Raw genomic sequence first — 12,248 nt, 5'->3', positions numbered from 1 at the left:
TTTTCTTGGACTCCAAGGAGTATATCTAATCTAACAATAAAAAATAAGAAATGAAGAAGAATACATGTTTGTGTTTGATTCTTTGACTGACCAAGTGGATGACTCCTAATAAGTTGCTCGTAGTACCTATGTAAAGTCGGCATACATGGCCGGGTTACACCATCACGAGGGTTGGTTAAGCACAATACAAAAGTGATCTAATCAGATACAAATTCATCACAAGTTTGACACGACATAAGAAGCACAATAATGATGAAGTACTTGTTAACCTGATGAAGCATTTTCACTACTTATTTAATATGGATACTTCCATTTTAACAAAAGTTTTTTTTTTTTTTTTTTTTTTTTTTTTTTTTTTTTTTTTTTTTTTTTTTTTTACACACACAGTTGCATAGTGTATTCAAGGTTTTTTTTATTTTTCATTTTGATGATTAAATGATATTATTGCTCATTTAATTATCAAATTTTCATCATTTCTTGCACCAAGATGTATTTAAAAAAATTTCATCACTTTGATTGTGCATGTTTGTTTGTTTATGCACAAACTTTTATTCTATTGTCAATTACTTAAAATTATAAAAAAAAAATAAATAATAATATTTAAAATATATATCGATACGCATTTAACAAGATGTACAAGTAATATAATAATGTTTATCATTATACGCTGTATAATATAGTTAAATAATGTATGAAGATAATTTAAGTACATATAAATAATCAATATAGACATATACGTAGTAGCTAGTAGTACACTAAAAATACGAGTCATTAAATTTCTTACTTCGTAAGTTCGTAGTAAGCAAGTGTCAAAGATATTAAAGCATCATTACGTATTAATGTAATTTTATTTTTTTGAGAAAGAACGTATAGTTTTGATCCTCTATTTGATTTTCTTGGGCTCCAAGGAATCACAGAGAAAAAACAGTACAAGTATTGTTTTTAAAAGGTGTATGGGTTTGACCGATCAATTATTTTTTTCGCACGATCATTGTTGCTTTTGAGTTTGTGACTGCTTCCGTCACTTGAAATACTCTTAAACACAAATTCCTGGTTAAGGTGGATTTTTATTAATTATTATAAACGGATTAAAATGATCTAAAAGTATAGAAATTTATCCTTATATAATACGGAGTTTTAAATTTACTACTGTATTTTCTTAACATAAATTTTACTCTTAGAAAAACATTTATAATGTATTAAATCAATTATATTAGCTTTTATAACATGTATTCATTAGATTATACACATTAAAATAAATTAAACTCATTACAAATTAAAAGTTACCCTTAAAAGGGTTAAATTTACCTTAAAAAATGTTAAAATTATCTTAAAATTGACCGTCTTACCATAAAATTACCTATACTTTAAGTCCACCTTATACAAGAATTATTGTTTTTTTTTAACATATACTTTGTACTATATTTTGGATAGAGAGCCAACAGGTCAAACTTGTGATTGTTTTATACTCATGCATGCAACTCTTATACGTAGGTCGTAGTACTTCCTCCGTATTGAACACAAATTCTCCAAAAAGGGGGGTGTATGTTAACTTATTGTAAGACGGGTTAAAGTTATCATAAAAGTATTTAAAGTTACCCTTTATACTACAAAATTTATTATTTTTAATAAATTTTATCTTACAAAAAAATTTAAAATGTATTAGATTAATACTATTTAACCTTTATAGTATGTAATCAAGAATTTATAAAAAATTACACATAAAAATAAAATTCAAACCAACGACAAATTAAAAGTTACTCTTTAAGTGGTTAATTTAGTTAAAGTTATCATAACAAAAGTTAAAATTATTCTCAAACTGACTGTCTTACAATAAAATTAACGTACACCTGCCTTACACAAGACTTATTACGTATATAATTACATGTTTCGCTTTTCCTTTTGCGGCCATATTTTATTACTTGCTCTATTCCTCTTCTTATAAACTTGTAAATTTTACTATTTTACTCCCCACTAAATGATCCCCTCTTTAATTGATTGACTCAATGTTTATGTATTTGTTAAATTTATATTTTATTTGTAGATATCGTAAGGTGATTTTATAAATAAATTGATTTATTTATAAAAAAAAAAAAAAAAAAAAGAAGTACCACATATTTTATCCATTTTCTTTACTCGTAAGAACATTTGACAATTGCAAGTTAAACAATTTACGTTTTTTTAAAACCAGTTAAACACTTTACTAATTGCTCTTTTAAAATAGAATTTTCAAATTGTGAAATAAAATTGTCATTTGATCGGCACCTATATTTATTTTTTTAACCGAGCAATTTTCACGGCTCAAAACCGAAGCACGCAAACAGAGGCAATTTCCTGCACGCAAAACTAGGCATTCTAGTCGTTTATTTGCTAATACTCCGTAAAAGGTAAAAAAGGAAAAAACATGTCAGTTAAGTGATATCATTTAATATTAAATCAAATAAAGTTAAATTGAAATATTATTTATTTATTAAAGATAATAATTTCAAATCATAACTAAAAACTCAAGATATTGCCTTTGCCATAACTAGTTTACATATAAAACGAAAGACATGCAACGTAATAACATTGTTTAAAATCGTGCATAAATAGTTAAGTACTCAACAATTTTCTAAAATTTTTGCCACAACAAACCAATAACTTATTAAAAATCAAAACAGAAACTTAATGAAACAAGTTGGAAGCCTAATGACCCTCTAATTTACCCATAATATTCGACATTAATTATAAACTTACACGTAAAATCCACACTTAAGAAGGCATGGTAAAACTGTGTAATACCACTAACTATCACTAAACATAACCATGTCCAACAAGTTAAATAAACCAATTGAACTTTGAAAATTCAAAAAGGTTCACATAAAATGTATGTAGTGAAATATATGCTCGCCAATCCCTCTCTAAAGGACAGAGGGAGTACTTGCACGAACTTAAATAAATGTAGATCAAAGCCTGAAATGTAGGAGGGGAAAGGTGCCATCAAGTCCTTTTTCCAGGAAGTAGGTATTATACTCTTTCGCCGTATTCTCACGATACTTTGGAGGATTTTCTTCTGATAATAATTCTTTGATGGGTCCAAACCTTGTAGAAGTCTCTTGATAAAATGTGGTGAAAAAGGATGCCACTGATATTCTTGGTCCTTTGTAGTTAGCTAGTACTTTGTGTTCCACACTTTTAAATTTGTCGTTTGATACCAACTGAAATTAAAAACTATGCATTAAACTCGTAACTCAATTGTTTGTTATCTCAAAATATACATTTAAAATTATTTACCTGTAAGTGATCGCCTATATTAATGACTAAAGCTCCAGGAGTAGGAGGAACATCGACCCAATGGTCTTGATGAAGAACTTGGAGACCACCAATTTGATCTTGTAACAAAATAGTTAAAAAGACACTATCAGCATGTTTTGCGGTACCCATTGTCAATTCGGGTTGTGGACAAGCCGGATAATATTGACCCACAACGTTTAGCCCTTCGGCACAACCAATGTCACATAAATGGGTTTGTTGCAGCCCAAGTGACTCTGATAATAGCCCAAATAACACTTTTCCAAGTTTCATCACTTGACTTGTATACTCCGGTAGTATCTCCCTGCATTTCATAATCAAATTTTAACTTATGATGATATATGACGTTATACTTCATATAAAATAGTTATTTTTTTTTTTGAACAAAATTTGTAAAATAGTTTTACTACACACAATACTTCATAATATGTGTAGAATTTATAGTTTGGAATTTTAAATCAATTGTTACCGACCTCTTGTAAATTAGATTGTGTGCACGTTTATAACTATAAATTTTTACCGTGCTTTTACTTTAAAAGTGATGAAAGAACTCAAGGACTATAATAATACAATTTTATGATAATAAATGATATTTTTACACTTTATATCATATTGTTTCCCTAGAAGATGAAACAATGTGATAACTAATTTTGGATACAAAAAGCCGAAAGAGTTATGAGAAGGGACAAACCTGCAAGGAGGAGGGAATTCATCGGGATGAGGAGGATTAGGAACCATCGTACAAGCAATAGTGTCTCTCCAATTAGTTGCAAGCCCGGTGTAAAGATCAGTATTGCTATGATAAGTAACCTTCTTATTGGCATAATCTCTTGAATAATAACCCTTCTTAACCTCATCATCAAGCTCAAAAAACTCTTTTACTCCTTTGAATGTATCCTCCGTAACTTCATCAGAAATCCCATGATTTATAACTTGAAAAAATCCCCATGTCTCCGAGGCTTCTCTAATCTTATCGACAACCTTCTTCTTATGATCCAAATCATTTTCGCTCACACGAAGATCAATGATTGGAAATTGAAACCTAGCATCATCAACATTAGTAGTGTTTGTTTTTTGAGGTAATGGTCGTTTAGAAATTGGGTGAATGAAGATGGAAGGAATGGTAGTAACACCAGCATCAACAATTCCTTTAACTCCTAATTTTGTTTCATCAAATGCTCTTAATTGTGCTTCTCGGTCACCCATATTAGTTAACATCTTATATTGTTTTGGTTGGCTAAGGTTAATACACTTGGAATGTAATATCAGGATTTATATACTTGTTTATGGTTGCATTTTGCAAAGGCTGCTATTAAGTGACAAGAATAAAGTGTTGCCTTTTCGGTTTTTCCACTACGTCTATTTTCTTTTCTTGGACTCCAAGGAGTATATCTAACAATAATTGACTAAAAAGATGACTTTTAACCTAGTACCTATGTAAAGCCGGCACACGTGGGTTAGACCATCACAATTTGCTAAGGGCCGATTAAGCACAATACAAAAATAAATTAATCAGGCGCGAGCCTTTTAAAAATTAAACCACGATAATAAATTAATGATGAAATATTTTTTTAACTTACAAATGATGGGGTATTTTTTCTGCTTAATTATTCAGTACTCTATCCGTCCTTAAATTAGAAGCTTATTTCTTTTTATTATGTGAGTAATAAATATTAGAAATAAGCTTCTAAGAAAGGGACGGAGGGAGTATTATGAGTTATTTTATTTTGATTGTGTATGTTTGTTAATACACATTTTTTTACAAGAATTGTTAATGCATAACTTAACTTTTACTAAATTGTCAATTATTTTAAAAATATATATATATATATATATATAAACTGACATTTTGAAAATATACATTAATATTTTTTTTTTTGTGAGGAAAAGCAGTCACATAAATAATATTAAGAATCCATTTCCGCAAGCCTTAAGAGACTTTCAGAGAATGGGGCAAAACTTACAAGCTCATTGCCGGTGTTCACCTCATTTCTAACAATTAAATGAGCCACCGTATTTCCTCCATGTTTAACATGACTACAAAAAAACGAAGAGAAAAACGAACATAAACTGATAACTCTACTAACAAACAAGAAAACATAGTTAAAACCAACTCTCTTAGCCCGTACTTTTTGAACCACACCAAGGGCGTCACTCTCTAGCCACACATTGTCCACATCAAAACGCTTGGCCAATTCCAAACCATAGTACATGGCAGCAGCCTCCGAAACACTAGGTTCCCAATTCCCTTTCAATCTTTTCGTACCTGTAAATAGGATAGCACCCTCACTGTTTCTGGCTACTACTCCCAGCCCCACCGTACCATTAGGCAGAATTGCAGCATCAGTGTTCACCTTTACAGTGCCATTTGGAGGCTTTATCCAGGTGCCAATCTGTTGAATTGACTACCTTATATTTTGATGATTGACTTACGTAAAACAAACTCCGACTAATGATGTTTAAAAGAGTCTTGGTTAAGCAGAAGATTCAGGTTTGAAGTAATATGTTCCGGAGTAGGAACAACAAAGTTTGGAAGACTTGATGATGAATGCAAGCTTTCAAGATGTCCTCATATCTCTATATACTTAGTTACTCAGTGTATGAACTTAAGAAACAAAAGTGTTGGAAGGAACTAAGAAGAAACATGAAGTTCCTGAAGGAACCTGAAGTTCCTGAAGGAACTTGACGATTGACGGATGACTCAGAAAAGTTTTTAACAGTTTTCAAAATCCTTAATTTAAGGAAGAGATAAAATCAGTTTGAAAATATTGGGATAAAATCAGTTGAAAAGATTTATTTTATAAATAAATAAAATCTAAATAATTCTTTAATTTAAAAGATAAATTTATTTTAAATTAATTAATTGTTTAAATATCTTTTTAATAAATAAATATTTATCTTTTTAATAAATGTTCTTTTAAACTGATTTTTGACTTGGTAAAATTCTGTTTGCTTAAAAACAGGATGCACGTTGGATTTGGGAGTCAAGTTAGTGAAATCATGGTTCTCAACTTCCTCCACTTACATCCCAACTTCCCAGTATAGGTGAACGTGGGATTGAGGGGGAAGTAGGAACATGATGGAAGCTTGGATAATCTCCCTATAAAAACAGATCAACGTTAAGTTTTGAAAGCGTGGAAAAACAATCTTAAGTATTCTGAGCATAGAGTTTCAAAGTGTTTAAAAGAGAAGTTCCTTCCATCCTTAGTCTCTTAAGTTCTTTAGAAAATACTTGTAATCATTGTGTAATTGGGTTTGGGTTGTGAGAGTTGTAAAGTGTGAGATTTGAGAGAGTTGTTTACACTGTACAAGTGATTCGGAGTAGAATCACAAAGTGTGAGAAACTGTGATTGAGGGATCACAGTTGGGTAACTTGAGTTCCTCACGGAACTTGAGTCTAGGCAACGTATTAGTGATTGTAAATCATTTTTACATAGTGAATTTATTCATTGCCTATCTCAGTGTCTTTTCTCTTAGTAGTAGATTTAATTCCGCAAAATTTACCATAGTCTACATACACTACAATTCACCCCCCCTCTTGTAGTATACATTGTTCTATCACAATCCCTCCCCCACCTCCACCTACAACACGACCATGTACTTTGTGAGAGTAGTGCATATACTCGCGAGTATAATTTACAAAGCCAATTGCTAGCTGTTTCGGATCGTGAGGAGGAGCATCAAAAACACTCATATTCCGGCTCGTCTACGCTGCCCATGTCATGGCTGTAAACACACATAAGAACATAAGAATTTATTTCATTATATAATTACCTAATGAAGAAAAAAATAAAATACATATATAATGTTAAAATCATAATGGTACAATAAAAAATATCAAGAAATCATTAAATTTCTTATTGAAGCAAAGTGACAAATTATTATTTTTCATTATATAATTACCTAGTTAAGATAAAAATAAAATATATGAATAAAGTTAAAATCAAAATGGTACAACAACTAAAAATATCAAATATCGAAAAATTATTTAATTTCTTATTGTAGCAAAGTGACAAAGATATTAAAGCATCATTACGTATTATACTATTAATGTATTATTATTGAAGCTAATATGATCCTCTGTCTCATTTTCTTGGACTCCAAGGAATTACAGAGAAAACAAGTACTGTACAAGTATTATTTTAAAAAGTGTTTGTTTTTGAGTGATCAATTTTTTTTTTCTTTTTTCGCACGTAATAAATTCATCGTAGTTGCTTTTGAGTTATATTGTCACTGCTTCCGTCACTTGAGATACTTTTTAATAAACTATTTTTTGGATAGAATAGATCGAAAGCCAACAGGCTGAAACTTAATCTATTTTATACTCGTACTAGATGAAGCTCGTGCGATGCATATTTTGTTTGTATTTTTTCGAATAAACTATTTTACTAAATATATATTTATCTAATAAAATTTGTGATATTTGTAACACTCCGTATTTTCGAACCACTATTTTATATGCATTTCAAACTATTAAACCTAATTTCTAATTTAAATCTCAATTTCTAAATTGAAATGTTAATTTAATTATTAAAATCGTTATTTTGATTTAAGTGTCATCCCAAGCTTTTGAAACCCTAATTATAATGTTTTGACAAAACGATTAAAAGTTTTATTTAAAAGGTTTTATATTTGAGATTTAATCCTATCAATTATATTTGACTTGTCTGAGTTGATATTAGCCTTAAAGGGTGATTCCTTAAGCTTAAGCATCAATTCAATAAGTGTTACACTTAAATTGTATTTTTGATATTTAACCTATTAAAATTGATATGGGTCATCATGGGTGATTCCTTGACTAAAGTGCCAATTTAATAGGTATGAAATGATTTTAAGGTTTTAAGACGTTTTACGTACGGCCGTATCAATATCGATAAATAAAGTTGTATTGGGTGTTTCCGTCAACTCGTTTATCAAATTGATATTGTTTATAAACTATTCTTTCATTTTATATTTATAAAACTCGTTATGATGTCCTTTTGTTAATTAGGTCATTATAAGTAAATAATATTATTGTTTTGCATTTCGTCTTTTTATGTTGCTTTTCTATAAATATGAACTTTATATATATTTTTGTATTGTTATTTAAATTACTGTTTTCATTCTTATTATAGTTATTAATATTATTGTTATTGAGATATCAATAATATAATTTATTATTATCGTTTTTTAAACGCGAATCAAATCGCCTCCCGTTACATTCCCTTCCTAGTCTAGTTTCGGGCCAACTAGAATTTGTTTATGGATCGGATTTTGCCTTAAAGATTTCATGACTAAATAGATTAAGATAGGCTTGTTTATTAGCTTCCTTAATCCCAATTTTAAGCCTAAACTAATTTAATCATTCAATCAAGCCCAAAAGAGGAGCCTTGAACCGATATATTGTGAGGCTTATTTGTGAGCTTCATTTGAGCCCATTTTAGGCTGATTTACACAGCAGCTTTGAGGGATTAGTGGCTGATCATTTTACCCTAAGTAACCTCCTCTAATCAATGGTAATAACACCTAATTATGGCTGCTCAACTCCTCCTCTTCTCCTTCCTTTTCTACGTATAAAATAGCAAGCTTTCATCTGCATGTTTTTCTTCACCAAAAAAACGCAGCACATATCTTCCTTCTTCCATTCTATTTTTCGTGGGTTTCAAGGGGTAATTCAAGGGTGATTTGAACCCTAGTTGCTGCTGTCAAGTGCTCCTAATTTCGTGCCTTATTCATCCCCCTTGGAGCATCAAAAGTGGATGAACAACAAGGGTGTCTAGAGGGTTGTTTTAGGCGTGGGTGGTCTGATCTCGTGGCTCTTCTCCTTTATCTTCTTAATCTGAATTTTCATGCCTCCTAATCAAAGGTAACTAGCCTTTCTTCCCTTAGATTAGAAATGCTAGGTTTTAGAGTTGAATTGATAGGTAGAAATCATGTTAGGGTTAGATTAATTTGTTGATTGTCGTTCTTGATATGTATGTCAGATTTTTGTGTACAATTAGGGTGATTGTGGTTGTTTGAATCATGTTTTTCATGCTTGAAATATCTTACTATCAATCCCTAATTGGTGTATGATATTTTGATGTGATTACATTAGGTTTTGTGATGACTTTTGGGTACTTAAAATCTGATTATATAACCTGATTATGTGCGTATAAGACAGCAGTTTTTGTGGTGATTTTTGGTTGTGACTGAGCCCTGATTTCAATGATTTTATTTTATAATATTGAAGAGGATTGTTTTACGATCGACTTGATATATTATGGGTAAAATTCGGAGGTGTTTAAGGCCACCAAATGACTGATTTTGTGAGACAAGCTGTGCTGCCAACGTGAATTAGGACGTGATGTTAGATAGAGTTTATGAGCATGTAAATATATTATTTTTGTGACCAATTGAATGTATTTTCTAGATTATCATAATGTTAGGATTATATAGGAGTTTGTATCTTAGTCAAATTATGTGTGTTTGAGGCAAAATTCTATCTTTTAAATGCATGTACTTTCGAATTAGTGTGCTGTAATGACTGCTTGTGTTTCACATGTTCCTAGGCTTTGAAATAATTATTTATGTTGATTTTATTGCCTAAAATGAATTAGTATCATGTTAGGCTATCACCTAATTAATTTGGCATGATTCTAAGCAAGTTTGATTTGTTTTAATGGCTTAAAACTAACTATAGGAGCCGTTGCCATCCACTGTGAAAGGTGTGTGATTAGAGAGTTTTTATGATGTGTTTTGTCAAATTTCTAATCCCAAATGCATGTTTAACATGACCTATTAAGTTTTTAGAGTGTATACTCTTATGGGCTAAGCTTAGTTTCATGTTTAAGGTGGGTTTTTAAGGTGATTTGTGTGAATAGTGCTGTTGGAATTAAACTTGGGGCTGCTGCATTTTTATTTTTGTTTAAGCATTTTAAATCATGAATTTTATGTTATTAAGTATATGTATGTGCCCTAATTTTTATTTCACATTTGAAGCATGTTTGATTAAGTTTTTATGATGATATTTGGACTTATATGTTGCTGCCCTATTTTGGTTGTTTTATGAAATTGTAGTTTGGATTTTTGGGTTTATCAAATGAATTTATGAAATTTTTATTGTATCATATATTAGTTGAAAATTATATTTAAAATAAGTGATGAGTGAGTTTTTGGGTATTATAAACCCCTAAAGTGAAATATTTTGATGTGTGTTTGAATATGGGTGAGTTGTAAATTGTATTGTCGACGTCGTAATGCTTTGGAGAAGGATAACACTGTCTTTGAGCATCACTTAGCCAAGAGTAGTGAATGCAATTAATTGTTGATTTTTTTCGATAATTAATTATATTCCCGAACTCAGACGATACCTTTTGTGGTTTATTAAGTTGAAATATCTTTTGAAATGGAGTTTCAATGAATTTAAGAAATATGATTTTCTTATGCAGTTTTAATTGAGTGTAAGACCATTTAGGCTTCACTACAGATTTATGAGTGATATATATTATATTAAGTATTTTAATTGATTTTGAATTGTGTGTGGGGCCATAGTCAGGTGTGAGGCCGAGTTGCTTCTTGATGGTTAATGAACATGCTAACTACCTGGATTAATTGTTGTCATCCGGGGTGTGTGTAAGACCTTATAGGCATCAACCCATAACCGGGAGTTGGCTAATATTAGACACGGTCTTTGCGAGATATCCGGGGGTTCGTTCTGACAAACCTTAGGAAGTGGATTGTGAGGCCACTAGCGTTCCCTCCATGCCAGTTCTACTATTTTGAAGGTTTTGAGTTTGAAATATTGAAACTATGAAATTATTACTTATTTTGAAGTTTATATAAATTATGATTGAAGTTAAGTGTTTTAATATCGATTTTTTCCTGTTTCAAGTTTATTCTGAAATACATATTTTATAGTTGTATGGTTTGATGGTTTTAAGTGATTTTTCATTTGAGTTTTCAAGTTGTTTGTTGTTTCTTTCTATTAGTTTGAGTCTGAAATCTTCTATTTCTGATTTGAGGTAGAACTGCTAGTTGCTTCCCACTGATTTGAGGGTTGAACGTTGTTATAATTTGCAGGTTCTATTTGTTTATTTGATCTATGTGACGATGGGTTGGGAATTGAGAGTTTAGAAACCAACTTTTGGGCTTGTATGCCTTTGTTGTTAGTTGATTGTTTAAGTGGTTTGAATTTTGGTTTTATTTGATTTTCGTTTGGCCAATAAGGGTTGTTCTGCCCTTGGCTTTTGAATGTAATTGATTTGCCTATGGTTGAGTTCATTTGTTATTGTCTTCTTCTTTACTTAGTTCGCGCTGAGGTTAAAACAACTTAATTTGGATGTTTAAATGACTTAAATTTAACTTTTAGACCTAGGTTAAGCTTGACTTTGCCAATCAAAGTTAAGTAGCCTCCCGTTCAGGCGTAATTCCGCTAATGCTTTCAGTTCTAAAAGAACGGGTGTTACATATTTACTTGCTTACTACTTGAATTTTGTTATTATAAAATGAATTATTAACTTGATTCTCATATTTAGATAAAATTCGTAATATAAATAGATAATATTTGATTCACAAAGTTTCATATATGTGGCTGGTCAAACCGTGTAGTCGGGATTACTTGGTCAGGAATTATATGGTTGGTCAAGGGTTACTCAATCAATTAGGGGTTACTCGGACGATCGGGGGTTACTCGGTCAGTGTTTGGGTGTGTCTTAGTCGGCCTTATGATATGGCTAGCCACCCAAAAGACGCGTTGATTTTATTTTTATAATTAAAATTTTTTGATCTAAAATAAATTGCAATTCTTTTTTTTTTCCATTGGCTAAAATATAACATTTTCCTATGTAACGGTCTAAAATTAATCTTACGTGGCATAATTCTATTGTAGTGTTTTAAAATTATCAATCTTACGTGGCGCTTTTTTTATTTTTATTATTATTATAATCCTACGTAGCGCTTTAAAAAAACTAATTTTACGTGGCATAATCCTATTGTAG

General features: G+C 30.7%; 1 protein-coding gene across 1 annotated transcript; it reads right to left on the bottom strand.

Moving 5' to 3' along the window:
* Window positions 1–2,546: 2,546 nt before the first annotated feature.
* Window positions 2,547–4,710, bottom strand: LOC110697430 (1-aminocyclopropane-1-carboxylate oxidase homolog 1-like). Its single transcript, XM_021874807.1, has 3 exons — window positions 3,983–4,710; window positions 3,274–3,595; window positions 2,547–3,197 (listed from the first exon to the last, which is right to left on the bottom strand). The coding sequence occupies exons 1-3, from the start codon at window positions 4,507–4,509 to the stop codon at window positions 2,946–2,948; spliced, it is 1,101 nt and encodes a 366-aa protein (XP_021730499.1). The 5' UTR covers window positions 4,510–4,710; the 3' UTR covers window positions 2,547–2,945.
* Between the last annotated feature and the right edge of the window lie 7,538 nt (window positions 4,711–12,248).

Source organism: Chenopodium quinoa, unplaced genomic scaffold, assembly GCF_001683475.1.
Source record: "Chenopodium quinoa cultivar QQ74 unplaced genomic scaffold, ASM168347v1, whole genome shotgun sequence".
NCBI lineage: Eukaryota > Viridiplantae > Streptophyta > Magnoliopsida > Caryophyllales > Amaranthaceae > Chenopodium > Chenopodium quinoa.
This window is presented reverse-complemented; position numbering and strand designations above follow the sequence as displayed.

What these genes read in the sequence shown, in the direction of transcription:
- LOC110697430 (XM_021874807.1), bottom strand. Translation starts at nt 4,509, where the DNA reads ATGTTAACTAATATGGGTGACCGAGAAGCACAATTAAGAGCATTTGAT. An exon ending in GAATTCCCTCCTCCTTGCAG is followed by an intron (nt 3,596 to 3,982) that starts GTTTGTCCCTTC and finishes TATGAAATGCAG; the next exon opens with GGAGATACTACCGGAGTATA. An exon ending in ATATAGGCGATCACTTACAG is followed by an intron (nt 3,198 to 3,273) that starts GTAAATAATTTT and finishes TTTTAATTTCAG; the next exon opens with TTGGTATCAAACGACAAATT.